The sequence below is a fragment of the Dicentrarchus labrax genome, unplaced genomic scaffold, assembly GCF_905237075.1.
Source record: "Dicentrarchus labrax unplaced genomic scaffold, dlabrax2021, whole genome shotgun sequence".
In the NCBI taxonomy this organism is placed as follows: Eukaryota; Metazoa; Chordata; class Actinopteri; family Moronidae; genus Dicentrarchus; species Dicentrarchus labrax.
Window position 1 is genome coordinate 14086051 of NW_026136711.1, and position 27829 is coordinate 14113879.

Consider the following 27829-nt stretch of genomic DNA (forward strand, 5'->3'; position numbering starts at 1 on the left):
GGATAAACTGGTGTAAAAAAAGAAAGAAGAAATCCTTCGCTTGTGCACGCGCTTACTGCACACGCGAGCTTGCGCGGTACCTCTTTAAGAAGGGGGCGGGGGCTGTCGTTCGACGTCACCCTCATTACCATAATTGACAAACCGCAGGCATCATCTTTCCCCTCTCTCCCACCGATCCCACTTTCGCTCTCTGATCTTCTGAACACTTAAAATGGCGCAGCAGTTCGTGGACACCAAAATCAAAGGAGACAAAGTGGTGCTGTTCATGAAGCCCACGTGCTCCTACTGCATCATGGCTAAAGACGTTTTGTCAAAATACAAATTCAAGCCGGGACATTTGGAGTACATCGACATTAGCGGACGCAGCGACATGGACAGCCTGCAAGACTACTTCCTGGAGCTGACCGGAGCCCGCACGGTAAACACACGGCTGCTTTGTCATAGTGTCAACAATGGGAGAGCCGCTCTGACAGGGGAACTGTTCCTGTGGACAAAAGGATCAATGCGAACCTTTAGTTTCTAGTGAGGACTGTCAGTGGTTAAACTGAAGGAACCTGTAGCAAGGTTAGCTTTATGATGGCATTATGAAATCAGTCAGGGAGTATCCAAGAGGAAGTGCGCACCAAGCAACATGATACCAGCTCACTGACAGACAGTGGAGATTTATGACTGATGAAACCAACTATATATATGTGTGTGTGTGTGTGTGTGTGTGTGTGTGTGAGGTTTAGAGAGAGAGAGAGAGAGAGTGGAAACTATAAAATCCTCTGAGTATATGCAATGGTGGAGGAAGTATTCAGATCGTCATTTAAGTAAAAGTACTAATAATACCACACTTCAAAAATACTTTGTTACAAATAAAAGTCCTGCACTGAAGGTGTTACTAGTATAATCAGTAAATGTATTAAAGTATTAGACTTATTCAGTATAGAACAATGCCCCCTTGTGGCTGTTACGCTGTGTGTCACACTATTGTTGCTCTTACTGTTGTAGGAGGTTGAGGATTGGACTACAATTATTGATTACTTTATTATGTATTAATCTGCTGATTAGTTTCTCCATGTTTGGTTTGTAAAAATACAAAAATTGTGAGAAATGCCATCTCTGTTACCCTAAACCCAACCCATTAAAAATTATTCTTTATTATTATACCTCAATATAGTAAAGTAAATGGAAAATATATGAGGAAACCAGTAGGCGTCTTATAGACAGACGCTCAGACAGGAGGCAACTACTGGGCAATCCTGTTAAATGAATACCTGACAAATAAACATACATTGTCACATTAAACCCAATATTGCCATGTTTTTTTCATTGATGTGCAAGATTACCCACAGTGGCCTTACACACCCAGAGGTGTTAAAGTAGGGTGTGTGAGACTGCACAGCATTTTTATCCATCGTCCCACAGCCCACATATTGAGACTATGTCCCACATTTTGATTAACTCTAGTTCTCAGAAGTCAAACCAGTACAAAAAATCTTCTCCAGTGGCTGTGAAGAAAGCAGGGAAGCCTGTCGTCACAGGGCCTTGTCGTACTGTGCACACTAGGGTCAAGTGCGGGTTAACCTGTCACCATCTTTGCTAAGTCACCAGAAAGTTACGAGCTATGCAGATTTAGACAGAACATGATGGAAGCTACTGCAAAGGAAAGAAAATGCAGCTATAAGAAAGACTGGGAAACGACTTATTACTGGAGGAAACCAGTGCAAGGCAACTATGGCAGACTTTTGCATAAGACCAAATGAACTGTGAAGCTTTCTTTTATGTGTGGGAGTTTGGGATTTTGCATTCAAGTCCTTCACACGTTAAAGGCCTAACGTGCATAGTCTATTGTGTGCTACTGAATCAACCAGAGGGCAAAGCTCAGGAACAGTATAAAAATCCCAGAACTGGTGCCACATTATCCCACCCTAACATACTCTAACATAGTTTGTCGGGATCCGGTCACCCAGAGACGTTAAAGGGACCGTTACATTGACGGTTGGCCTATGTGTATCGTCTCTTTTGCATGACGCTGAAAATCAATGACTGCATATTTATCAGTTGCATCCCTGTGTCTCTTGTATTGAACTGAATGTAGGTCCCCCGTGTGTTCATTGGTGAGGAGTGTATTGGAGGCGGCAGTGACGTGGTGGCACTGCATAAGAGCGGTAAACTGGAGGGCATGCTGAAGTCTATTGGAGCCATGTAGTGACCCGATCCAGACCTCCAGGTACCGTACAGGAACGCTGCACAGACTCAAACACTCTTATATATAAAGGGAGGTGGGGGGAGGGGGAACAACAGAAACATAGGGAAACATTTTTGTAATAGCAGGCAAGAAAAGGAGGTAGGTGTTGCCCCTCAGAACACCCCTGAGTAAGTCGTTAAGTGCATGAATTAGTAACAGTAAGCTCTCATTAGTGTAGAAATAAATAAATGAAAGGAAATAAGATGCCCGAGGTGGTGCTTGAAGAGATGAGAGGTAATTGCTTGGTGGTAAAGGCAGGAGTACAATCTGCTCGAGGCCCACGCTGCATCACAACAACCTGATGTACAGATGGGTGACAAATTGAAGCAAACACCCAAGTGAAGGAACATAATGAATGCAGATGCTTCCACGCAGGGCACGAGGGGGGGGAATGGTTTAATAAGTATGAAAATAATGTCCATCATATGCTATGGCCTTCACAGTCACCAGATCTCAACCCGTATTAACCCCTATACAAGATTTTAGAACATGTTATACGGAGGTCAGATAATGTGATATCAGCCTGACCCGAAAAAGACGTGCACCGCCAGGGACAAAAATATGTTTCAGGAGAGACGATTGCTTGTTTTTAGTGTGTTAGGCAACGGGCGTAGCATCTGGGACGCCTTACCACATCCTGACGAAAAGACTAGCATGCCAGAAACTGATCCTGGAATCAGACCGCATGCTCCACTAACATCAAACCACCAAATGAGGGAACATGTTGTTGAAGGATTCATCTCTCCAGTAGAGATTCAGAGACTGCAACATCAGAATGCAACAGCTCGGCTTCTTACTGGTTTTAACGCACATCACGTCCCCCCAATCTGGGCTCCCTGTTTGTTTTAGAATAGATTTTAAGGTTTTACTGATCATGTTGACAGCACGTCTGGGTGTGGCCCTGAGCTACAGTATTGCTGATCCCCTTATGAGCTGGTTTGCAGTCTGAAGCCCTTCTGGCTGTTCCAATGTAGAGGCTTAAATCTGAAGGTGACCGTGCTTTTGCCATCAGGGCCCCTCGGCTTTGGAACAACCTGTCTGAGGACATGGTTTGGAGAATCAGTGACTTCTTTTTAATCACTTCTAAAAACCCATTTTCATAGACTTTATGTGATGTTATCTTTTTACTTTATTCCATCTATTTTGTTGTATTTCTTTATTTTTATGGCTTCTCTTCTGCTCCTTTGTTGTATTTTGGTATTTAATTTATATAGATTTTATTTTAATAAAGTTATTATTCGATGGAGCACTGAAGCGCCTCACTGAGGCACTTTATAGTGGTTTTTCTTTTAATTTGTCACCCATCTGAATGTAAAACATGCCCATTTTCCAGAGTTAAGGGGAGGGAGAAACAACTTGTAGGGACACAAATGAATGCAGTCAAAATGCCCACAACAACATGTACACCCCGCTGTGCCTGTACAATAAGAGTGCAGACACTCATGGAGTCGGTGGGATGTTCATTCTAAAACATGTCTTTATTTAAATTCAGACGTCATGTTATCTACAGTCTGTACAACACTGGCCCAGGGGAGCCACATGTGTCTCCACACACTGGGTATGGATGCAGCACTGGAGTACGCTTTGTTTTACAGTCCAGTTTTTCAACTGCTATTTACTGACTCTCTTTTTACGAGTTGATTGGGATTTATCTGAGGATCTCTCAGGAGACACACTCTCTGATTAATGTGGTGCAGCAGCAGGTTAAATATACACCAGGGGCTTAAAGATACTAACTGATATCACCTGTACACTGTCAAAGTGGTAGCTTTCTTGTCCTATATACACAGCCTGCTGCTCCACCTGTGCCAAAGTACTGCACAAACTGAATGCAAATACAGTTACATACTGTTTGCTGACTATTAATGACAGATATTGATCCACCTAATAAGAAAGAGCTGCATAATGTCGACCTTTTTTGGCTTCATTTTGTTGAAGGTTTATCTGTTTTGTCTTCCTGCACGTCAGGTTTTTTATAATCATGCACCTTTTTTAAGTAAATACCAGTGAAACAGTAGACTGTAAAACAGTGTGACCAGTTGTCTCTACTCTGAATGTAAAAAAGTAAAAGTAATCATGTCATAATCATGTCCACATACAGTAGAGTTTACAAAAATAATTCCAGCACCAATAAATCATATTCTTTTTATGATTAAAAACAATCTCTCAAATTAAAAAGAATTGGATAAAATAAATATTGTATATTATATTACCCAGAGGCATTGTGGTTTTTAGTGTACCAACATATGTTCATGATATGGTTGTTTTTCCTAAATCTTTACAACACATTGTACATGTAAATGCTACAAAAGGCTTTTGCCTTTTTGTGCGACAGAGAGACAGAGATAGAGCATTATTATTTGTTATTGCAAATGGATGAGGATTAGTTTAATCATGATTACATCATAACCAGCAAATGAAATGGTGTGAAAGTCCAGCTCACAGACTTTAAATCAAATTGAAAAATACATTTTATCATTGTTGATTATGGTTCTGGATTTGGTGTATAGAGCATTTCATTTTGATACAGACTATGTGTAGTTTAGTTTGAAGATTAAATTTCGAGCCACATCTGAATAAAGGTGAGACGGCCTTAACACAGACTACAACCAAAATGTATTAAATCTCACGTGATAAAATCAGTCTGGTTCAGAGACACTCACTGATGTTGCATTATAGACCTGAAGGAATCTAATAAAAGAGCTGTAATTAAATTGGTCCTGCTTGTCTGCTAAACTGAGTTTCTTTCTTTCCTTCCACTCTGCTCTCGGTGTTAATGTAGGTCACGGTTTGCCTGAAATACTGATCAAGCCACAAAGAGGTTCGAGGCTCAAGAGTTATTTCAGCTTAAAGAAATGCTGCATGTGCACACACTCACAATTTGTAGATCCAACGGAACACAAATGCATCATGGGCCAAGGTTGAATTTAAAATGGAGTAGTCTTGTGTCCAGCGTACAGAAGATACAAAGACATCCCCAGGTGTCGAGCAGAGAAAACACAATTTCCTTCCTGCTTAGTCAACCTGAATCACGTTACCTGTTTCTGTAGTTTGAAACAGTGTGCACGTGATTCTGATCAGTGTTTCAACAGATGTGTGGTCATTTGATACATCTGTACTCGTAATGGAGCCATTTTGTGTCACTGTTCATCTTTGAAATCCACCATTTTGCATCGGCCAATAGAAATATAATCTCTCACAGAGCCTCTGGCCAGTGGCCAGCCAGTCATTTTAAATTCACATTGGGTTTTAAGGATCAGTCATTTTGTATTGCCCATGATGGAATAGTCATTATGCAAAGGATGCCCAGTCATTCCTTCGGGGGAAGAGAGGTGTGGCACAGTGGTCTATGTCACTGCTCGCCGACTTTGTCCCATTGGTTAAGGAGTCTTATGACATTTTCCTCTGCAAAGTGTCCTTCAGGATCGGCCCCTTCATCCAGCAGGACAAACAGAAAAGACTTTTCTTCTGTCTGTTTCTCTAAGCATTGATGACTAGTCTCACTCTTTGTCATTATTTTCTCCCTGGTCTCCCTCCTCTGCTCTCCCCCCCGTTTTCCTCAGATTTTGGCATCCAGGTGGCGGTCACATGACTATGCAGCGGGACTTGCGTAGTTTGCGTCGCCGCTGCTGGTACTCGCTAAGCTCCTGCAGGTAGCCTCTGGACGGCCAGCGTAGCCTCTCCACCTGCTCGCGCTCCTCCTCTGGAACACACACACACACACACACACACACACACACATACACACACACACACATATATTATAATTGTAATCTACTGCAAACACAAGTATTGCATGTTTTGCTGATAAAACCTTTTTATAGCAAGATTTACTGTCCTTGGCACATATTCACACAAACGCATTCAGTTGGATTGTTGCCATGAACACGGCCAACAAGGCAGAAATATCTGTTGTACCGACAAGCAACGGAAGATCAGTAGTGATCAATAATGTGCTGTCTACCAATTCAGGCCTGTGACTTCGCCTGTGCCCTTCAGTACCCGTCCATTGACCTTAAATGATTTTTGTGTGTATGACTAATGACAATAAAACGTGCTACTGCTACTAACCAGAGCAATGTTGCTTTTAATCTTTGTAATTAGCTTAACTGCGTGTATGTGGCCTATTGCATATGACTGTAAAAACTGAGCAATCAAAGTATTATATCAAGCATAAACTTATAGTATTAAGTAAACTATAAGGAGGTATTATTCTGAGGGGCCGACAGCCTACAGTCTAATACGCCATATTGTGCTATATGACAGTAAAGCATACAATACAGAGGTTTCCCAGGGGTCTATGACCATGTTTGATTCATAAAACTCAAAGTAGAAAGTGATCAACTCACTTTCTGTGAATCAGTTTTATTTTAAGGACCAGTGTGAAGGATTTAGAGGCATCTAAATGCAGATTGAAATAAACTGAAACCCTTTGTCTCAACCAAGTGTGTAGGAGGAACTACAGTGGCAACAAAAAACACTCATTCTAAGGTAACAATATGAATGTGATTATACACCAATGAAGAAATAAATATGAATATTGTATTCAATTTCTGCCAAGAGATCCTCATAAATGTTCCACACTGGACCTTACATACACAACTGATTGGTGGGCACTTGGATTACACCTCATGTATTATCCAAACTGGTTGGCCATCTGACAAAAAATGAGAATCAGCCTCTGATTCACAGCACTTATCTGAGACGGAGGGAGTCTAACCTACATATACTGTGTGGAAAAACACAACAGATCCTCGAAAGCCTGGAGGCACTTTGACTTAATTATTTTTTTTAATGAAGTCTGAAGCCTTCTAAAAAGTTGAAATCAGCAGTTTAATTCCACCATTACTCTGCAGCAATTTTAGTTTGCATAACCATCACTTATAAGGCCTTTTATTTTTCCAGACATTTTCTACTTGTTTAAAAATCCACACACTGACCTGAGAGCTCCAGGAAGTCAGGTTTGTGGCTGAAGATCAGGTAGTTGTTGGCGATAAAGTGGAGGAGCCAGACATACAGCTGCTCTGCATTGTGGCACTGAGAATCAATGCAAACACAGACATTATGATAAATAACAATGATTCTCTTGAGAATTAATGCTTTTCAACAGATAAGCATGGATATCTGTTGCAGAGGAAGGCCTGGGGCTTCTGCAAGTTAAAAGATTAAGCTCGGCACAGAAAGAAACACATTGCATTGGGCAAACAGCTAGATTCCCTTCATACACAGCATTTTAATTTAGTGTTAGTGGATGAAGGAAATGTCATATCTATATAATGGAGTAGTAATTGACACAGACAATCTGCAGGTCAGTTCGTGTTCTCATTTAATCTCTCTTGCCCTCTCTTACACTCGTACACTCAAAGTTGCACTGACCTTTGCTCGGCGGAGCAGTCGAATCACGCTGATACCTGTTGATGACAGCTCTCTACTGGGCATGCTCTGAAGGTAAGCACACACACACACTTCACACAGATGCTGCAGACGTTTGACCTGGTACATCTCGGCGCAGACCAGCACAGCCATGGCCTGCAGAACACTGGCTGGACACACAAACACACACAGCACTGTCAGATACACTGTGTATGTAAGTATTACATATGCATTGTTGTAACGTGTAGATTACAATTTATTGTAGATTTGTAAACATGTAGGCCTCCAGAAGAAATCAAAGGCTTAAAAACACTCCCTGAAATAAATAAAGTGTTTTTATATTTATTGGTCCAAAATCAAAATTGGAACGGAGCCACACCATGAATGCCCCATGAAGCTTATTTCAGCTATTTAATAATAACGGAGTGTGCTGAACAAATTCCAAAGGCATTAGTCCGATCAGTTAAAGCCACTTCCAGATGAATTTTTAACATTATTTGACAATAAACTTGTTGTTTGCAAATATAGCTGGTTTATTTGCATACACAAGGTTGGCATGGTTGAATGCTGGAATCCCTCAGTGTAAAAACATTTTTTTCCACAGTTCCCCTCATCCCTGCAGAGCATCTTTGGTTTTATGGACCACAGCTTTTCAGTTTTGGTTCACTCTTACCGCTCTCATCAACTGTGATTCCAGCTCAAGCAGCTGTTTTGAGCAAAAAGCTCTTAACTGTACACTACCTGCGCACCACTAAGCAAACAAACAAATGTAGCAACTAGCTGGAACATAGTAGAATATTTAGCGGCTAAAGAGCCAGATGAACCAAAACGGAGCTATAAGGAAGACTGGATATTGAACTATCAGGTGTCCAGAAACAGAGCTCCAAATATTGTTTCATGCTTACACATTTGCCAAAACAACTATTTTCAGATTTTTCTTCAGTGCTTTTAAAAGGAAAAGACAGAATGAACCAAATCTATCTTTTCAAATCTAGACCTAAACCAAGAATTACAGAATGTATATTTAGATTTTTTTCTTAATATATTTGTTGATTTCTTATTGTCTAATATGTAAGTCACACTGTACTCAGCACAGTCTACAGTATGTCATATGTTCCATGTCTCAGATTGTGCATTAGTTTGTTGGATGTCCAACAGATTTTATAGAAATCTCTCAATAAAAACCATGTGATTTATATGAATACAACACACTTTATCATCGCATTCACTAAACTTCAGCTGTGTGCTTTGGATGGAAAATTGAATATAACATAAATAATTTCGCAATGCTCTTTCCAAGCTGTCAAATTACATACACACGTGCAAAAAACATCAAACAAGTAATGTCAGCCCTATTATGTAATGTCAAATCAAATGACTCCCTTCATTAATGTCAGTCAAACACCGACCTCAACATCCTTCACCCGCTCCTATAAACATGATTCTCTGCATGCATCTCTGACAGACGGAGCTGCAGCCGTACAGACGGTTTGTTCTGTTCAGCTGCACGATCCCCTAAACATATACACAAGTATAACAACGTGTTCTACTATCACACAGTATTTATCTGAATGAAATACACCTCCTTTGATTTCACACCCTTCCTTTTTGTCACTACTGGTGGAGTTACCTCGCTCTGACCTTGAGTGCTGGGCTCTTATATAACAGTGCAGCGGCTACAGCCTCTGGGGCTCTTTCATCGCTTTAATTTCCTGTTCCCATGACTCAACCTGAAGCTGTATCTCTGGAAACAGCTTGCTTACCCTCCTTGTACCTAAGGAGGGCTGCTTGTTGAAGTTTTCATGATTTTTTCATCAAAACATCTCATGGCACAAAATAAGGGGATTGTCAGCTCTCAGTAGCTGGTTATTCAGAACGGATTATTCTGAGCCTTTACAGTACATTGTCTATTCAGCAGCTTTGTTATATAACAATACTGGAAAGGAAGATGACACCAAATGTTGTAATTAACTCTTTAATTCTGTATAATATATTATATGGCTTTGCCTATTAATTAAGAAACATAATATATTGTTGTTGTTTTTTCTGTGAATATGGAATATCATCATACAGATCATCATCTGTAGTTGGGAGGACTGATTCCAGAGGGACTGCTGTTACCATGGATGTCAGATTATACACACAAATACACACACACACACACACTACTTCCAAAGCTGCTTTAGACACAACTGCATAAGCTTGTCATTCAAAGTGGAATTAAGTAATCTTTTACCACTAGGGGGCAGAAAAATTCAAAAATAAACACAGCCAGATGCTTTAATGAGATTTCAGCTTATCCAGTTGTGGCAAACCTATAAAAACTAGTTGCACACTTACACACACAGCAGGCTATTTTAGTGCTGTATAGGTAATATACAATTAGGGCTGCAAGATATGGTAAAAACATGACATTGCAATTATTTTACAGATATTGCGATATGATTTGCGATTAGTGTGGGAATAATCTGTTTTGCATCGCAAATTTAATTTTCACTTTAAAATCATGATTATGTGAAATATTTTGGGATCTGTATCAAACAAACATATTATCCTAAATCTGGAGAACAAGATTTGTAGGGCATCTCTTCCGAACTACAGAACTCCAATAAAATGATGTTTTGTCACACATTTTATCTTTAAATTGCAGCTACGATTTGCATATTGCAATTTCAATAACATTTCGATTAATTGTGCGGCCCTATATACAATTGGTGGGTGTAAGACTGTGGACTGAAAACCTCCGACAGTTTTGAATGAATTTGGTTTGTCTGACGAAAAAAACAAAACAATGAGCTAAGAGCCGCACAGAGCTCCAGGCTAAGTGTTGGTTTTCAGTGGGACCAACAGTATCAGCTAAGCTTTCACACTGCGGAGAGTACCTTGATCCAGCAATGAAATAAAAGTTGCTTAATGTAACTTTAAGGTTGTAGCAACCCAAAAAACGGAATGCACCATAGCTCACTGCCATCACCAGAGAGACTCATCAGCAATAATTACTGCGAACAATGTGACAGACAGTGACAGGGGAAAACAACAACAACAACACGTCTGGGGCCACGAGTTGGCATCATTAAAAGCAGATGAAGCAGTGATGCCACGGGTTGATTTTGCCGTCACTAAATCTAATTGAATTTTAAGCTTGGTGCTGTTATCCTCGCGCCTCCTGAGACTGACACTGGCAGCGTGTCGCAGTCACACAGATGGTTGATGGCACTTTTTGTTTTGCGTTTTGTGAGCAAGGCCTAGAGGAAAGCACTACTGAACCTCTCTCAAGTGTTTTCTGATTTGGTAACACTGCTGCAGTACATTGAAATTACATCAAAAGGTCCATTGTTCTTCTGTCACGTTGTTGGTCAGATCCCTAGCATCTAAAGTGACTTTCATCTCAGTCACAAATCAACCAACCGTCTATTCGTCTCAATAGCTTGGCAAACTATTTTTATTTACAGCAGCAGCCTGAGGGAGAAGTTATAGGCGGGTGAATGAATAACACACAGACTGAGGGTTTCCCAGTGCAATCAATCTCACCACCATACAAAATCTGCTACAGGGTTTAATTAGTCTGCAAGATAAAGAGGAGGGCAGGGCCATTACTTTTACTATATTTAGGCCTCCCTTTGGAGATGTGTTAGCAGTTTTAGGTGCCACTTAGTTGTTAATCTTAATGCATACAGTAGTGGTCACAGTGGGTATTACTTGAGCACCCGTCTGGGCTGCGTGCAGTAAACTCACCAGGACAGCAGGAGTCAGTGTAGAGGTACTCCAGGAAAGACAGGAAGGTGTCCGAGGAGACACCGTGGATGGGCACCACTCGGCTGCGGGCCTCTGCATACTTCCCGCTGAACATGGCTGCCATGACATCACAGCGTGCCACCAGTACTGCTCGGTGAGCTGGCAATACACTCCCTTGAATACGCGCACACACGCACGCACGCAAGCACGCACACACGCACACACACACATACACACACGCAAAATTAACATCTAGGTTTAGAATTTCAGAGTAGCGTCTATGAAATTCCCAAAGAGCTGTTAAGTGAAATGCTTGAGAGTGGAAACGATTCATAATTAATGTTAAATCTTGAGTGATAGTAACAGAATGTATCTTTGATCAAAATAATGAATAAGCAAGTCAGTATCACTAACGTGTCTCTTTTGGCTGATCACAGGAGTATAGAGGCCAACCCTTATTCAATTTTACTTGTTATGGGTGATAATCTGTCATAATGGGCCATTTAAATGACATGCAAAGCCTTGGCGCAAGTCCTGACATAATCGCTGTCATTAAGTGTTGCTAACAGCCAGTAACAGCTTTCACCACACTCCCATCAGCATGTTAGCGTGTAAAAAAAAAAACATAAAACATTCTTGTAGACCTTTTCTCTGCAAAGAGTTGAACTTGCAGCATAGAGGTGCAAGGACAAGCTAACTTCACTTTTTTATGAGATATCGATTGAGGAGAGGCTTTGGGGCATTATTTCTGAATTTCTCAGTTTGATTCTTTAATAGAGAATTGGCTAAATGCAGCTCATGGAAGAGCTTTTGGCGAGATTAAACATGACAGGGACGGAAGGCAGCCTTTCCCTCGGACCGTTTTATCTTATTTTGTCTGCAAATGGATGACCAGGCCTGAGACTGAGAGCATAATTCAATCAAGGCTAATAAAATGTGACCTTCCTTTGCTGCGTGACGGTGCATGCATTTGTAAATGTGTGTGTGTAAAAGAGCTCGGCGTTGACCCACCTTGCACCATGAAGATGACATCAGAGTAAAGAGGAGAATTGAAGAGGTTGACGAGCGTCTGGGGTCCGAGCTGAGCTGCTCGGGCACTTGGGGTGTCCCTGGGGCCCTACGCACGCCACACACACACACACACACACACACACACACACACACACAGACAGACAGACACACACACACACAGTAGAGAAGAAGCCAAAAGAAATGGACAGAGAGAGTTAACATTCCTCTGCTGGATGTCAGGTACTAGTTACCAGCACAATTGCCATTCTGTGCATCTATCTCACCTCCCCTGTGGAATACAAATGGCCTTCCTGCCAGTCTTGCTTAGCGATATCCAAACAAGCTTGAACTGCAATGCCAAGAACGCCATGACGGAACTGCCTAACACTAAAAACACACTGAGAACCAGACGGTTGTCCAAACTGTCTATTTATTAACACATTCCTGCTCAGTAAGCATTAAAAGGGCGCATAATAAAATAAATGTGTATACAGTATACTGCTCTGCACAGCAGGTGAAATCAGTAGTATAAGAACGGCTGTCAGTGTGTCTTTTTGCAGTGGTGGTTTTGTTAGGTCTGCAAATGAGCGTCGTCAAAACATTCCATTACCATTACGTGAACTTTCTCAGTCAACTGAAGCACAAAGAACTCCATATTCTCGCACCACTCTGCGGCAGAGGAGCGTTCAGCGAACACAGAGTCTTCAGAAGAGGCAGCAACAGAATCAAGCCCCTCTGATTTTGTAAATCAGTGGGAAGCTTATGGAAAGCAAATTTCAGCCGGTCTCACAGAGTGAAACGAGACGACCCGGAGGTGTTTGCAGAGGACGAGATCAAAGCATGACAGGACATTAGGGCGTCTCATCGTGTTAAAGTGGCACAGCCATCTCTCGGTGTGTCAGCTCGTCTCAACACTGCCTCAGGTAGAAGACCTAGTTCTATCCAGATGGGTTGGTGGACCGTGCATGGTGCCAAAGGCTTGTCAGAGACAGACATGTCATATCCCCTGATCTCTCTCTATCTAAATGGTAAAGTCTGCTGCCTATTACATTGAGCCACCTCGTGTTTTCTAAATTGACGCAATACATTATAGATGTGATGCTGCAGAATTTTAACATAATGTTGGATTTCATGGCCCAGTGTGAAATCCTTACAGATCTGCTGTAGCTCCTTTGAGAGCATCTCTTGTTTACTTTGTGCTGATTTCCACAGTATTTGAGAGGTGATACGGGCAGTAATTATGTAAATATGCTTATTATAGCCACATTATCACTGCTAAACAAGGTCTTGTTAATTAGTCTGCAACTACCAAAACATGTGTTTATACCTTCAAAGAGTAGATTTGACACATTATAGATGTTTAACCTCTTTTGTTGGTGAGGGCTGTTACAGCATACACACCATAACACATTACTTAAACAAGTATGTGATTTCTATGAAATTTGTGTGTATTAGAGAAAGAAAAGTAAGGTGATTTTAAACATTAAAGACGATACCCTGTCTCTGCCGATGAGGGATCGTATGCGCTCCATAAGCTGAGCCACAGCTAGTGAATTCTTCAGCTTCTCCTCCAGGGCCTCCTGGAGGTGGTCCCACTCCCACGCTCCTAAAAAACATCCACAAACACAATAGTACAGTTTACAGAAACACTTTTAGCTGGCACTGTGCTCTGACCACCCACGTACTTTAACACCAAACACCCAGGACCTGTTTTTGACAAAGTTGGTTTATTCTAAAATTTGTCTGCTTATATAATCCATGGAGGTTATGGGTGGGACACTCAGTCCAGATTCCACGAATGTCAGAAACAGTTAGGTAGGTATAATGTTCCATGTCCCCCATCTTAGTTTAGTGTGTTAGCATGCTACACAACTGCTACTTAGCACTAAGCACAAAGTGCAGCTGAGGCTGATGGGAATGCCATTAGTTTTATTTATTTTAGGTATTTGGTCATAAACAAAAGTATTGGAGAATCTAAGGTTTTGACCTGATGATTCGTAATGCCGATAAAGAGTATGGGAACGCGTGGACAGAGTGATCGCCATTCAACAGCTGTTGAGATATTTCACTAAAAAAGGCACAAATGACAACTTCATGGTGGTGCTAGGGGTAAAGTCAGGGAAGCACCAAAGTCAGTAGGATTCATCCTCTGGGGACCATGAAGGTCTGTCTATATGGCAAATTATGCAACACTTCAAGTCAAGATAATTGTCTCTGGACCAAAGTGAGCAGCCAACAAACCAACAGACCAACATTGCCATGCATAGAGCCACAAAAAGTATTGATGTACAGTGAATGAACAGGTAAAAAAATTGGGGCTGTTATATGTGTTATATACAGTAAGTTGCCATAAAAAAGCATTTAAAATATAAAGACTCAAACTAGCATCGCTGATATATAAAGATAAACTATGAATTATTAAAAATACAAAAAAGAGAGTTAAACCCTTCAGCCTTTAGCTTTATAATTAGGAAAACATCTATGCTGCACACATTCACCTCAGTGCTGTACTCCTTTATAAAGCCTGCACAGCCCTGCAGCTTGATTGAGGTGGTGCACAGTCTCACTGGGACGTAAACAGACTGTCGAGGGAAGAAGGGAGCTGGACTGGGCAGGATTTATCTCATCATTAGTTCATAATGACGGTATTTGGGCTGATAGAGGGATTACCTCAACACACAGTGCCAGATAATGGCACTGCACAGCACAGACACCTCCTAGGCAGGGTGAGAGATTAGCTCGGAGTTGTCTTGCTGACATATGATGCAGCCAGACACCAAGAAACTGGAACTGGATACACTGCTAGATGCTTTCATATGTAGGGTGGAGAGGAACTGGATACAATGGAATATATATGCAAAAAGCAAAAGCTGCAAAAAGGTTAAATCATTTCTACATAATCTCACAGATAGGTTTCAGTGTTTCTTCTCACCCACCCACACAAACACACACAGACAAACAAACAAACAAGTGCTGAGACTGGATACTTTTGGGAACAAGTTGTACAGATTAACACTAATTTCCTGAAGGTTTTTCTTAACCTTTTCCATAACAACCACATTCCTGACTCTAAATCTTAACCTAACATAAACCAAACCAGTGGTAGTCTCTACTTAATTAAATTGCAAGGAAACTAAATTGTTACAATTTTCCCCCAGTGAGGCAAGTTGTCCCAAAAGCAACTGGTCTGTAGTCTAAAATTTGACCTCAAATAAGGCCAAGATGACCACAAACACACACAATGTGTCACACACATCTAATACTAAACATGCATACACACATACATACACACAATAGCAACCGAGTGACAAATTCAATAATTCAGCAGCACACTACACAAGGAGACAGAGTCTCACAGTGTTAACGTCACACAAGCAAAGTCACGGCCTCTGTGTCTGTCCACACACACTCAAGTGACAAAAAACCCAAGCGTGGAATAATACCACAAGTGTGACGCTGTGTGTTTACAGAGACACATTATTGTTATGGAAATGTGTTCTGCTAAGCCAACAAAATGAGCTACAACAAATGAGTGGAATTGAATTGAAAGCAAGAAGATATCCGTCCCGTCTCTGGGAAAGCAAAGTACAGCCTGTTGTGGATTTACTGCTAATGAACATCAAATACTGGCTTACTGTGCTCCGAGTGTTTCTGTGGGCAAAGGAGGCACACATTATATTCATGTCTTCCAACCCAAGAAAATATACTAATACGGAAATATGCACACTGTTTGTGAGGTCAGCTGCTTTAAACATACAATGAGACCCGCCATGTTGAAGGTTAACATTTTTCACACAAGGCTTAACACTGTCTCCCTGCAGTGTTGTATGGAAACGTGACATTCGTATTCTGCACAGCACATGCACTCATAGTCCTCTTTCCGCTATTCTCTCCCAAGCCACACACACACACACACACACACACACACACACACACACACACACACAAACAGTATGCTCTAGTACCCAGCTCACCCACCACCCAAACACTCTCTCGCCATCACGATATCTCACAGAAATGCAAGCAGCACCTTAAACACTCCACCCCCTCTTTCATCCTCACCTGCTACTCGCAATTTTCTCCTCCTTACTTTCCCATATTCTTCCTCTCTCACTAAAAAAAAAAAAAAAAAAAGAAAATCCACACAAGCACTTGTATATGTAAAAATACACACTGCACACTCTGTCTTTCAACCGCTAGGTTTCATATTCTTATTCATACAGTCACTCACAGAGACTCAGTCTAACCCTATAATCTTCTTCCCTTCAACAGCACACATACACGCTGAGCTCATGCGTTTGTGTGTTTGCCTCTAGTGTAAATGTGTGAGTGTGCACTCAGCGTGTTCATCCAGACTGTCGGTGCTGCTCACATACATGTTAAGAGGCACCCATGAATCAGATGTTAGTGTAGCCTTTTTGCCATAAGGACTCTTGCCCGACATGCAGCCTCTGATACAGCGCTGTGTGTGCAAAGGCGCAGCAATCTAACATGCAGCAAGCGCAGCACTGCAGACTCTGAGCCGCAGACTGAGACGATTTCCATTAATGAAGCGCTGAAATGGCAGAGGATATCACAAAGCTGTTAAACTAGGCTTCTCACATGGCTGGAGAACATTTTGCATTTGCAGATGTTTTGGATGCATGTTTTATGGCTACATGTGCCTGTATCCTTGTTGGGTGAAGTTAGTATACGATACTGTTAATTTTACATGACAGTTTCATTACAGAGTTAATCATTTGTCGATGTAAATATGAGGCCACTGGGCTACAGAGTCAGATTCTATCAACTAATCCCATTAGCTATCAAAATGATGGAAGTTCAATTTCTGCAGAGACATCATTTTGTGTACCAATCCATGTGTCAGTAATAAAACTGAGCTGGGTGGAGATAAAGGAGACATGAGTGGCCAGAGGGATCTAAGTGCAAATATGGGTTAAGACATCACTGAGAGATTATAGTATTTCACAATGAATGATCAGGTCCCAAATTAAAATACTACAGTTGCTTACTATCAAGCACTTTCAATTTGACTGATTTCTGTTCCTCACCATAATGGAACATTGGACAAGACCCAATAGCAGGCAAATTGCCTTCTGCAGCCAGGGAACATTAATCATCACATCTAATACATTGGAAAAAGAGTAACTGCTTTTAGGGTACAGAGTTCCCATGCTTTGAGTGTTAGTCCAGCTTTGTTAGCTGTATTTAAACTCGAGTTATAATGCGCAGAATATGGCAAACACACCCCGGAAGCACCAGCAAAATCATTTCCCAGAAACCATGTAGTGTGATGGGAGTAAACTAATTGAGCAGTCCTTGCTGAGTCCAGATTTCTCTGGCCGCTGTTTTGGAGACAGTTTTGTATTCTGATCTCCACTTTCTATTTGGCACTGCCTGTGCAACTGATCCTGATGCCAGAATGTCCGTTTGGGCAACTTGATCCTGGTGAAATCACAGGGTTTTAATTAGTAGGGATCGGATGCTCTTTCGTGTGGCTGCTGTGCTGCTGTGCTGCTGTGCTGCTGTGATTTAGCTGATGCAACTTCAAATACAGAAATAATTTAACAACATTCACTAGAATTCACTTATGATTAACTTACCCTCTTGTCATATTTTTGGTTTGTAGTTGTATACTTTGCTGCACTAAGATTGACTTTTACAACAAGGCATTATTTTTGAAAATGACCACAATAACCAAAAAGATAAGATTATAATCTATAAAGAAATATATTTAGTGTGGAAACATTTAGTAGATTAATTGATTTGTCGATCAAAAAAGAAGAAGAATTGAATTGATCTCACTTTCAAGGTAATTTTTATCCATGCTACTGGCATGGCTCTGGGGATGGTAATGTGTGTTGGTCCACCACTTAGGTCTAGACTGAAATAGCTCAACAACACATTCACAGTGTCCAAAGGATGAATCTTGAGGACTTTGTTGCTTGCCTGATTTTTCTTTTAGCACCACCAGCAAGTGGATATTTGTAGAACTAAAATATCTTGACGGCTATTGGATGGACTGCCATGAAATTTGGTTCAAACATTTATTTCCCCCTGAGGATGAATTATAATCACTTTGATGATTCATGACATTTTATCTGACACCATCATCAGGTCTTTGGTTTATCACCAAATGCCTGCAGAACTAAAGACGTTCCCACCAGGCTCAACTGTACTTTGTGTTTAGTGCTAATTGGCAAACAATAGCATGCTAACATGCTCAACTAAGATGGTGAACATGGTAAACACTATAGCTGCTAAACATTAGCATGTTAGCATTGCCATTGTGACAAAACTACACCAAAATAAAGTAATTCCAGCTTCTTAAATGTGAGGATTTGTTGGTTTTCTCAGTCTTCTTCTAGGATAGCAAATGCAATATAATTAGGGTTTGGACTGTTGATTGGATAAAACAAGCAATAATGTCATCTCAGGCTTTGGAAAATTGTGATTGGGGGAGTTGTGTATAATTTTTGCACTATTTCTTATTTTATACAACAACTATTACCCAGCTAATCAAAAAAATACTCTGCATATTAAATGTTCATAATAATAAGCGAAGGGTTGTTAAAAAGGTTAAATGGAAATGACTGAATTCTCTGGAAAAGACACAAAACAGTAAATTGTATCTGAGTGTGCTGTGTTCGACTGGTGGTTTTTACCTCTGTAAATGAACATGAGAGTCTCCCACAAGCACATGCACAGGAGGGGGTCCTTCACCACCAGACGAGAGAGGCGTCCTGTCAGGTGCCCTTCTGATCGTGGCATGTCATCAATAATCCCCCCATCCCAGGTGGAGAGCAACGAATGGGGACCTCCATCACGCTCTCTGCAAACACACCGCGACTGCGGACGTTCCCTGTCCAACCAGAGATGAAATTCAGCACAAAATCCTTCATAGTTACACTAAAGAGGAGTTTGCAGAGAGAGAGAGAGCTGAGCTCCTGCTGGCTAACAAGCGCAGGTGGTGAAATAGCTTGTTAAACTCCATCCTGTGAACAAGCCAATATGTCTCCTACCTGTTCTTGGGCCCCAGGAGCAGCTGTCTGAAGTATGGGCTGACAGCACACAGCACAGCAGCATGTGCCCACCCCAGTTCTTTCCCAGAGTCCCCGGCGTAGAAAGCCACATCGGCGAACTGCACGCCACGCTCCAACAACCACTGCATGTCCTGGGAGAAACTGGACTCCTCTACTCTGATAGGGGGAAGACGTGCTGAACAGAGGGAGGAAGAGGGAGTACAGGGGGTGAAAAGATGATGGAGGATGAGTTTTGTTAATGAACAACCACTGATGAAATTCAGTCCATATTTTCAAAAGATGAAAGGGAAAATCTGTTATGGTCAGAGCACCCTAGGAGTGTTTTAATTTGGACTTTTCATCATGTATACTTCTTTTTTTTAATAATTAGTTTTGAGAGCTCAGAGAGAAATGGTGTGTTATGGGTATGCGATACTGACAGCAATAGTGTAGTGAGAGCTGAGAGAGACTCAGGATATGTTGTGCCCTGCCCTGTTGCTCAAGTTGGAAAAGACGCTCCCAGATATGTTTGCCTTTGCACTAATGACAGACCTGCAAAGATGCAAACCAATGCTTCTGCAGTGAATTCTGGTCTATTGAAGTAATGGAGAAAAACATATGTCTCTATTCAACAGTGGATTTCTGCCTGTTTTTTCAATCTTGAGGGGCTGACACTGAAATACTTTACTAATTCTGTTTTAGTTTATTTTGGTGATAGAAAAACTCAAATTCAATGCATGTCCAAAAGCTTATTTTAAGTAAGGTTAATAGTTAAAGAAGATATAGTAAAAACCTGGACAGACGATAGTCAGAGATAAATTATTTGCAGTGAACTGCGTGGAACAGTAAAAACTGTGAGTACAAGAAAAATACTGCAATGAAAAAAAGTACAAAATTGAGAAACCAGTTTGGAGCACCAACATGGAGGGAGAGAATATTTCATAGAAAACGAGTAGGAGAAAAAACTGTGCTTTGTCATGAATTCAGATTAATAAAAACTGACAAAGCACCGAGCAGGAAAGAAAGGAAGTGGGGAGAGAGAGAAGGGGCATGGGCTTCACAAATCATTGTCCCATTATATTTCTATTCATGCTTAATACACACTGCACCTCTGTGGACCTCATCTCCTTTTTTATGGCCGCTCAGATTTGGCAGAGAAAACTGTGCCATTCCTGAATCAGTGCACGTCATATTTAATTCAAACTACACCATAAGTAGAGTTAAGCAGTGTTGGACAGGCACCAATAAATCCCACAAGCACTTGCTGCCTTTTTGGCCAGACTTAAAGCTGACAGTCATTGCATCAGATTTAGACACACACACAGCAGCAAAGTGGTCAGATCAATATTTAACACTAGTTTAATTGCCTAGTTTGAGTTAAATATTCTCAGCTGTTTTAACTGTGTGTGGAAAAACATTGAAATGTGAGTGGTAGCAGTAAAAGTAGCAAGAGACAGGACTGTAACTATGAATTCAAACACTGGAAACTTCAAATTAATCTGAATTGTTTAATTTTAAATACAACACACAGAAAGCTTTTAGTTTGTGGCAACATTAGGAATGGCAGTCGGCAGCAGATTTAATCAGACTGTCTTTAGCCAATTAGGAGAACAAGTGCCACAGTCTAAAAAAGTAGAACATTAAGACAAAGGAGAAGAAACTGTCACACTATTTTAAGCTTCACTACAATAATCAAACTTACTGTGCCTCTGCTGCTTGCCTTGTATGAATGTTTGTGGTTCATGATCAGCAGCATGGTAATTTGTCTCTTCTCATAATTAGCACTTTGTGTTTGCAGAATCTGATTGGCTTAAAGACACTCTGCAATAAATCTACAGTCGGCTACAAACTAGTTTTGAAGCTTAATTCAAATTTAATCTGAGATTCTGAATTTCAATTAGTCAGATTAAAGCTAAATTAGATCTTAAACTATTCAAGTCAGTGATTAATTGGCAGCTTTTTGATGATCAAATAAGCGTTTGAGTCTTTTTTCGGGCAAAAACAGTGGTTCCAGCTCATCAAAGAGAAACGTGTTGTGAGAACTTGTCAATTTTATAGTAAACTGAATTGTCCTTGAGTTCTGTAATTGGACAAAATAAACAATTTGCCACAAACAAATCACCTTGGGTTTTGGAAAATTGTGATGAAAATAATCAGAAGTTGCAGCCCTAAAGTAAACTGTCCAAATCTAAGATATAAATATAACATTATATTTTAGTACAATGCACAAAAACACATAAGAAGAAAGAGCTGCATTAGTGGGATTACTGGCTGGCCAAGTAGGTTTATAGTGTTCAATTGCCTAAATACCTAAACTGATTAATTTGGTTAAACCTACAGTTAATGAGTAATCCTCTCCCATCCCACATCTACAGTCACTGAGCTGCCTCACAACATAGCACTAAACACTCAGTTCTTCCTGTGTCTGATGCTGAAAGGAGCTCAGTCTAAAATTGATTCAAACGTCATTGAATAAAAGTAGTCTACCTAGCTCTTTGTCTCCCTTCTTATATCCAGTTTGGAACACAGAATATTGATCTGGATAAAACGGTTGTGCTCAGCTCTTTTTGTGGCTATGTAAGCTGTAAGAAGAAACAATCCAGTCAGTCCAACTGAGTGTTCTCTATATACCATAAAAGGAGCAATTTAAGGCAACAATAATTACTTGATAACATGAAAACAACTAAATAAAAACAATAACTGCTGAATTTAATCAGTGAAATAAAAAATTTTTTTAAATTAGCTGGAGAAGGGTTAATAGACTCCCTATAGTAACTGACAACACCCACAAAAATGCCACTTAAAATAAAAGCAATATTAGTCTTTAGATACCATAGTATTCGTCTGACCTGGTTGTTCTAAGTGAGGGGGACGAAGCTCGTTCACTTTATTTCCTCGCCTCTTCTCTGGCCTCTCTTTGGCTTTGTGTTTCAGACACTGAATCATGAAATACTCCAGCTGAACAATACAGAAATACTCACGTTAGTCCAAATGCAAGGTACAAAAATAGTTATCTTACATCATCAATTCTTTGCTTCGGAAACAACTTCCTGAGAAGACCAATGTAGCTACCTGTCCTTGTCTCCTCTAATAAGCACTGTACCTGTCTGAAGTGAGGAGTTCACTGAGTTAAATAGACAGAAACAGTATGCAAAGTTAAGAATGTATCTAACAGCTTGAGCATAAAAACACACAATACACGCAAATGTATCAGGGGATGCTGGGGCAAAAAGCCCACCCAGCACATTATTGATCATACTAACTTTATTTCAGGCACAAGAATCAAAATGCAACTGTAGTACAATGCAATGCTGTGTGCCGTGACCACTTACCACGCTGCCAAAATAGCGACCCACGAAGACGTGGTTGAGAGAGGGCAACTCCAGGTAGGTGGCCCCCAGGTCCCGGGACAGCTGCAGACCTTCACTGTGAGGCACACAGCTGCTCCAGTCAGATGCACAGAGAGGGCACGTACAGGGAGGGCCTTCATCTGAACACATAGTTTAATTCTAAGATGAAATCATTCAAACTGTGTAAATAACTGAATCTAATCATTTGTTTATAAGGGTGTATGACAGAGTTTCACAGAACAAGCTGCACTTGGCCATAACGTACAGTCCATAGAAAGGGCTATCCCTGAAGTTAATCATCAGACATGGATCAAAACCTCTTCTGCACTATTGACACCTCTCAATATATAACAGACATTTCAGTTGAACATAGTTGTGCTTGTGATGTCTACAATTTAGAGTGAATCTACTCCCAGACTGACCAATCAGAGCAAAGCTAACAATGTTGACATCCCAAAAACTCTGTTCAATACAAAACATGACACTCAAAACCTCTTTTGTAAATACGTTTCTCTGCCTTTCAAAACTTCCTTATAGACCACACATAAACACACACAAAAACAACATTTCACCAAACAAATTAAAATAGAAAACATATCTCATAAAAAACAGAACATAAAAACCAGATGCCACATGTGCTTTTATGGTGCGACTACTCTACTTCCGAGTGACAGCCAGCAAGGATTTGAAAATAGAGATGGTATGTGTGGTGTATTTTGTGAAAGATTGTTGTTTTCTGTTTCATTGTGTTTCACCATGTTGGTCTCTGAAATGTCATTAAGTCTTCTTTAATATAATACTGATGTGTTTTGCAGTTCCAGGCCACTGTTTTTCACAAGTCCAAAGACAAAAAAAAGAACAAACCACACTGTGGCATGTGTTTATAACCAAAGAGAGAATCAGACAGAAAATTTGGAGGGATTAGCTTGAAGGAGAAAAAAACACTGCACAGAGGAGGAGAGCGCCAAAGAGAAAGAGAGAATGAGCAGGACATACAGCTAAGTGCTGAGGCATTTGATAAATCATCTTGCTAATAACCTACAGGCATGACGTAGAGATGGAGCTAGACAGAGTGAGTGTGTGTGTGTGTGTTAGAGAGAGAGAGAGAAAAAAAAGAGAGAGAGAGAGAGAGACCCAATGTCTGACAGGCGGTGACTTGGCATATCAGTGGTATGTTTGTGTGCGTGCCCTTGGATTAATCTGCCTGTGTGCTCCTGCGCTCAGCGCTGGTTTAATGGTTGCGCTAATGCACGTACAGCAGCGCTCTCTGCCACAGCTGTGCCTTCAGGTGGTCTAAAGTCGAGCAGCAGGAAGTGCTCACAGCTCAGCCGTCATTCTCTGCAGTCATAAGAGGATGGCATGAAAATACCCACAACAGCCACAAAGGAAAACACAAAAGCTCTGGTCTACAGGTATCCGCTCCCTCTCCTCCTCTCTCTCTCTCTCAGGCAAAGACTCACACTGTGATCATTCTGCAGCGGAGCTCTGACAGGATCTCAAAGTATGTCGAGCAGACAAGCTAAAAATACAACCTGGTGCATTTGATGAGCTTGTTTACAGAATCTGGATTTGACAAGGGTCAGTGTGTGTGTGTGTGTGTGTGTGTGTGTGTGTGTGTGTGTGTGTGCGGCAAACACACATGCAGACTCACTGACAGTGCCAGTATACATACTAAGGCTACACCCGAGCGGCCTAGTCCTACTTAAGGGACAAACTACTTGTGTGGTGCACTTCCAAGCCATGACAGTGTATCTTCAAGTGCTGTGCGAGCTCTTGTCTGCTTACAAGGCGTATAATGGCGAAAAAAATGTCAACTTAACGTCTTGATTTGGTGTGTTTCCTGCAGGGAAGCATGTGAGTTGAAAGCCTGAAGGCAGCCAAGAGGAGATTTAATCATGAGCATCCTCCTCATTGCTGAGAGGACACAGTAGAGGACACAAAGGCTCAGACGGTGATCTCACTGGCCCAATGAGCAGAACATGATATTGTTCGGAAATCAAACTCAACAACTCAGGCAACCGTAACTTAACCCTAAAATACCAGGATATCAAGTACAATGGCTGAGAGATGAGACATTTTGTATTTGCTGCCTCTCAAACTCCATTGTTCGTGTTCAACAATGACAAACTGCTAGTAGAGCCATCAGCTGTCAAGGCGCTGTTGGCAAAACTAAACTCAGTCTTGGCTCTGACAAAAACACACAACAAAAGCATCCTCACCGTTCAGCCGCGCTCCAACAGCGACTAGGATGACAGGCACACCCCAGTGCCTCAGGAGCGGGCGGAGTCTCGGGGCGTAGCCGTTTCTGACCTGCTGGAAGGCCAGCTTGTCAGTGACTGAATATTTAATGACCAGGATGTCCGCCTGCTCAAGAACCTTCCGTACGCTGGCCCAGTCGCTGTCCAACAAGTCCTGGAAAGGCAAGAAAGGAACAACAGATATAAATAGTAGGAGGTCAGAGGAGGACAGACGTGAGGAACACTGTATACGGAATTTTGTAAATACCCAACCTGCACCACAAACATTACCTTAGATAACCCTAACCCTTCCCCTCTGAGTCTCCCTAAATATAAATACCTCAGCATGGCTCTTGGGACTTTACCCCCAAGGACTTGTGTGAGGCTATAGCTGATTGCTCTGAACCAACTCAACTCATTAGGCGGGGGGGGGGGGACACTTCAGAAAGCTTTGAGCAATTTGAATAGAAAAGGACAAAGAGACAAAGAATTAGACTGACAGACTTCCACCAGCACCACCCCTAACAGGGTTAGACAGCCCTATAATAGAATGCATATAATGCTGCTACAAAATCATAACAGTGCTTTCATTTCAAATTCATATGCTATGAAGAACAAACGTTTTTTTGTGCAGTGCATGTTAAAATAGCGTTCTCCTAAGAATAGGGACATTTTTTACAAAGCCTGCAATCAGCGCTGGAAGGCAAGTGGCCTTGGATTTTGAAATGTTGTACATCTTCTGAGAAACAGGAGCAGAGTGAAAAGTAAACAGCATATCAGTGCAATCTTTCACAATGATAATGCTCTGGCAAAATTACACCACTCTTTTATGGCATGTTTTGCCATCTTGGCCTGCCCTAACCTTCACCTGTCAATCAATTCTGATTTGGTATCATAGAAGCAAGAAGGTGTGAGGGGGAAACACCTAAAAAAAATGGGGTTAAAAATCCAAATTTGGGGGATGGACACATGTAAGTCTCAGTTTTCCCTCATTCTGCTCTGCACACAAATGTCTCTTACCCAGCTGGGACAATCCCGAACCACTACAGTGACATCCCCAAACACGCGTGAGGTGTACTCCATGAAGGCCGGGTTGTGCAGGCTGCTCTCCAGGTCGCAGGGTCCCACCAGCGCCCCGTGACCCAAGTAGCTCCACAGCAGGCCTCCCTGCAGCTGCCCCTGGCCCATGATCTCCTCCCCGGGCCCGACTCCTCCAGGGCACTCGCTGCCCAGAGCCACAATGTGGATGGACCTGTAAGCCAGACAACTCTTTGGTTGGAAAGTGACTTGGATAAAGCGGCACGTAAGCAGACGACGATGATGATGGTGATGGTCCAGTGATTACACCTGTCTTTGCCTTGGTCCTTATTATTCATGTCTATCACGGAGACAGTGCATCACCGTTATGTCACTGGGAAGAAGGAGCTTGCCAAAGGCCCTAATTAGCTACACCTGAGAGGGTATTATGGTTCAATAAATCTGGCACTTAGGCTACATGTCGGTGCTGTATTTATATTTATCAAGCAGTGATATACTGACACACACATAAAGCACGCATACCATACCACGAACCCCTTTCTCCCCACATCCCTTAATGAGTTGCAGCTTCAGAGCAACTTACATTGTGGTCGCCGCGGTTTTGTTCCGCTGCTCTACGCTATGTAGCCCGTTTCCCTCGCGGTGCGTTTCCACGCCAGTCTGCAGTCGGCTTTTCCGCAATGAGCCGCGGCTCCGCTCCGTCGTTAATCCCTCTCATCGGTGGCTGGCCCCCCGGGAGCCCGGCTGCTGGGGAGTTTCGCAGTCACTCGCATTTCCCCCCCGTCTCGTTATTCATTCATAAAAGCGGAGCCCGATACCGTCCCGAACCGACCGCAGAGGCGCACCGGACAGCCCAGCCGGCGGAGCAGCAGCAGAGTGTGTAAACAGCAGCGCCCATGGGCAGCCAATGCGCTAACAGACAAACAAGTTGTCAGTCAGTCGGTAGGAAACACAATTAGCGACGGGGAGAGAGGGGGAGCAGCCTCGCGCCTCGGTGTCCAGACCGTATGAAATGACGTCGGCGCATAAAACAAAGTGGCAAAGAACAACTGGAGAGAGAGAGAGAGAGAGAGAGAGAGAGAGAGAGAGAGAGAGAGAGAGAGAGAGGTCGCGCCTGACTCAGCAACACGCACGCGGACTCACGCATGCAGAAGCAGCGCGTGCCAATACACACACACACACACACACACACACACACACAGAGGCACCCTCAGTAGGACCATGCTGTCGACGGGCAGGACATGACAGTGTTGTTTAATCCACTCACGCACTGTTTTACGCCGTGTTGTCTTTTCAAAAGCTGACAGTTTCACCTCTGAACAATTGAACAACAACAGCTTTATCCTCTGCTGGGTCCGGCGATATAAAGCACGTGTGTGTGTGTGTGTGTGTTAATAACTTCCCTTCTCTCGTCCCTGACTCACAAAGACAGACAGTGAACTCCACCACATGAAGAGACACACACGAAATTGCCTGGAGCTATGAGCATGGAGTGCAATGTTGATAATAATAATGACATTAACGTAAGGGGCAGGAGACCATTTGCTGATGTAGCATGAACATATACAATACTGTAAGTGTGTAGTGTGTACTAAAAGTGGCTTGGGTGTGGGAGTCAGTGGTAGATAAAAGGAGATAATATCTGGTGGTCCCTCTTGGACAAACTGAGGACTTCCAGAGCTTTTATGAGAGGAAGAATAGCTCAAGCCTTAACTGTTTAATCCGAGCCTCTTGTGTCATTCACAACCACGCTGAATAATGCATGACAAAACCAACACAGAGTATTTAGGCCTTGGTTCTGAATGCTCTGTAACACTGTAATTCCATGCT

The 27829-nt window shown here is 41.9% G+C and overlaps 2 protein-coding genes across 3 annotated transcripts; one reads left to right on the plus strand and one right to left on the minus strand.

Annotated features, from left to right (window-relative positions):
* Positions 1 to 135: 135 nt before the first annotated feature.
* Positions 136 to 6308, plus strand: glrx (glutaredoxin (thioltransferase)). The gene is made up of 3 exons (XM_051413732.1): positions 136 to 418; positions 2084 to 2215; positions 5797 to 6308. The coding sequence occupies exons 1-2, from the start codon at positions 212 to 214 to the stop codon at positions 2192 to 2194; spliced, it is 318 nt and encodes a 105-aa protein (XP_051269692.1). The 5' UTR covers positions 136 to 211; the 3' UTR covers positions 2195 to 2215; positions 5797 to 6308.
* rhobtb3 (Rho related BTB domain containing 3) lies at positions 3693 to 27299 on the minus strand. 2 transcript variants are annotated; one of them, XM_051413724.1, is made up of 13 exons: positions 26583 to 27299; positions 25982 to 26213; positions 24944 to 25136; positions 22707 to 22864; positions 22224 to 22332; positions 19375 to 19570; positions 19018 to 19214; positions 16415 to 16465; positions 13849 to 13958; positions 12353 to 12458; positions 11342 to 11515; positions 7610 to 7776; positions 3693 to 7270 (listed from the first exon to the last, which is right to left on the minus strand). In XM_051413724.1, coding segments are annotated over exons 1-13 (1812 nt in total). In that variant the 5' UTR covers positions 26585 to 27299; the 3' UTR covers positions 3693 to 7153. The 2 variants fall into 2 exon arrangements, with proteins under 2 accessions (XP_051269684.1, XP_051269685.1); XM_051413725.1 differs by lacking the exon at positions 16415 to 16465 and having other exon boundaries at positions 3693 to 5936; positions 7174 to 7270; positions 26583 to 27270.
* Between the last annotated feature and the right edge of the window lie 530 nt (positions 27300 to 27829).

Excerpts from the sequence above, each read along its gene's own strand:
- glrx (XM_051413732.1), top strand. The coding sequence starts at position 212 with ATGGCGCAGCAGTTCGTGGACACCAAAATCAAAGGAGACAAAGTGGTG. Across the intron at positions 419-2,083 it reads AGCTGACCGGAGCCCGCACG|GTCCCCCGTGTGTTCATTGG; the intron begins GTAAACACACGG and ends AACTGAATGTAG.
- rhobtb3 (XM_051413725.1), bottom strand. Across the intron at positions 11,516-12,352 it reads TGTCATCTTCATGGTGCAAG|GGAGTGTATTGCCAGCTCAC; the intron begins GTGGGTCAACGC and ends CGCGTATTCAAG. Across the intron at positions 7,777-11,341 it reads CACTGACTCCTGCTGTCCTG|CCAGTGTTCTGCAGGCCATG; the intron begins GTGAGTTTACTG and ends TTGTGTGTCCAG.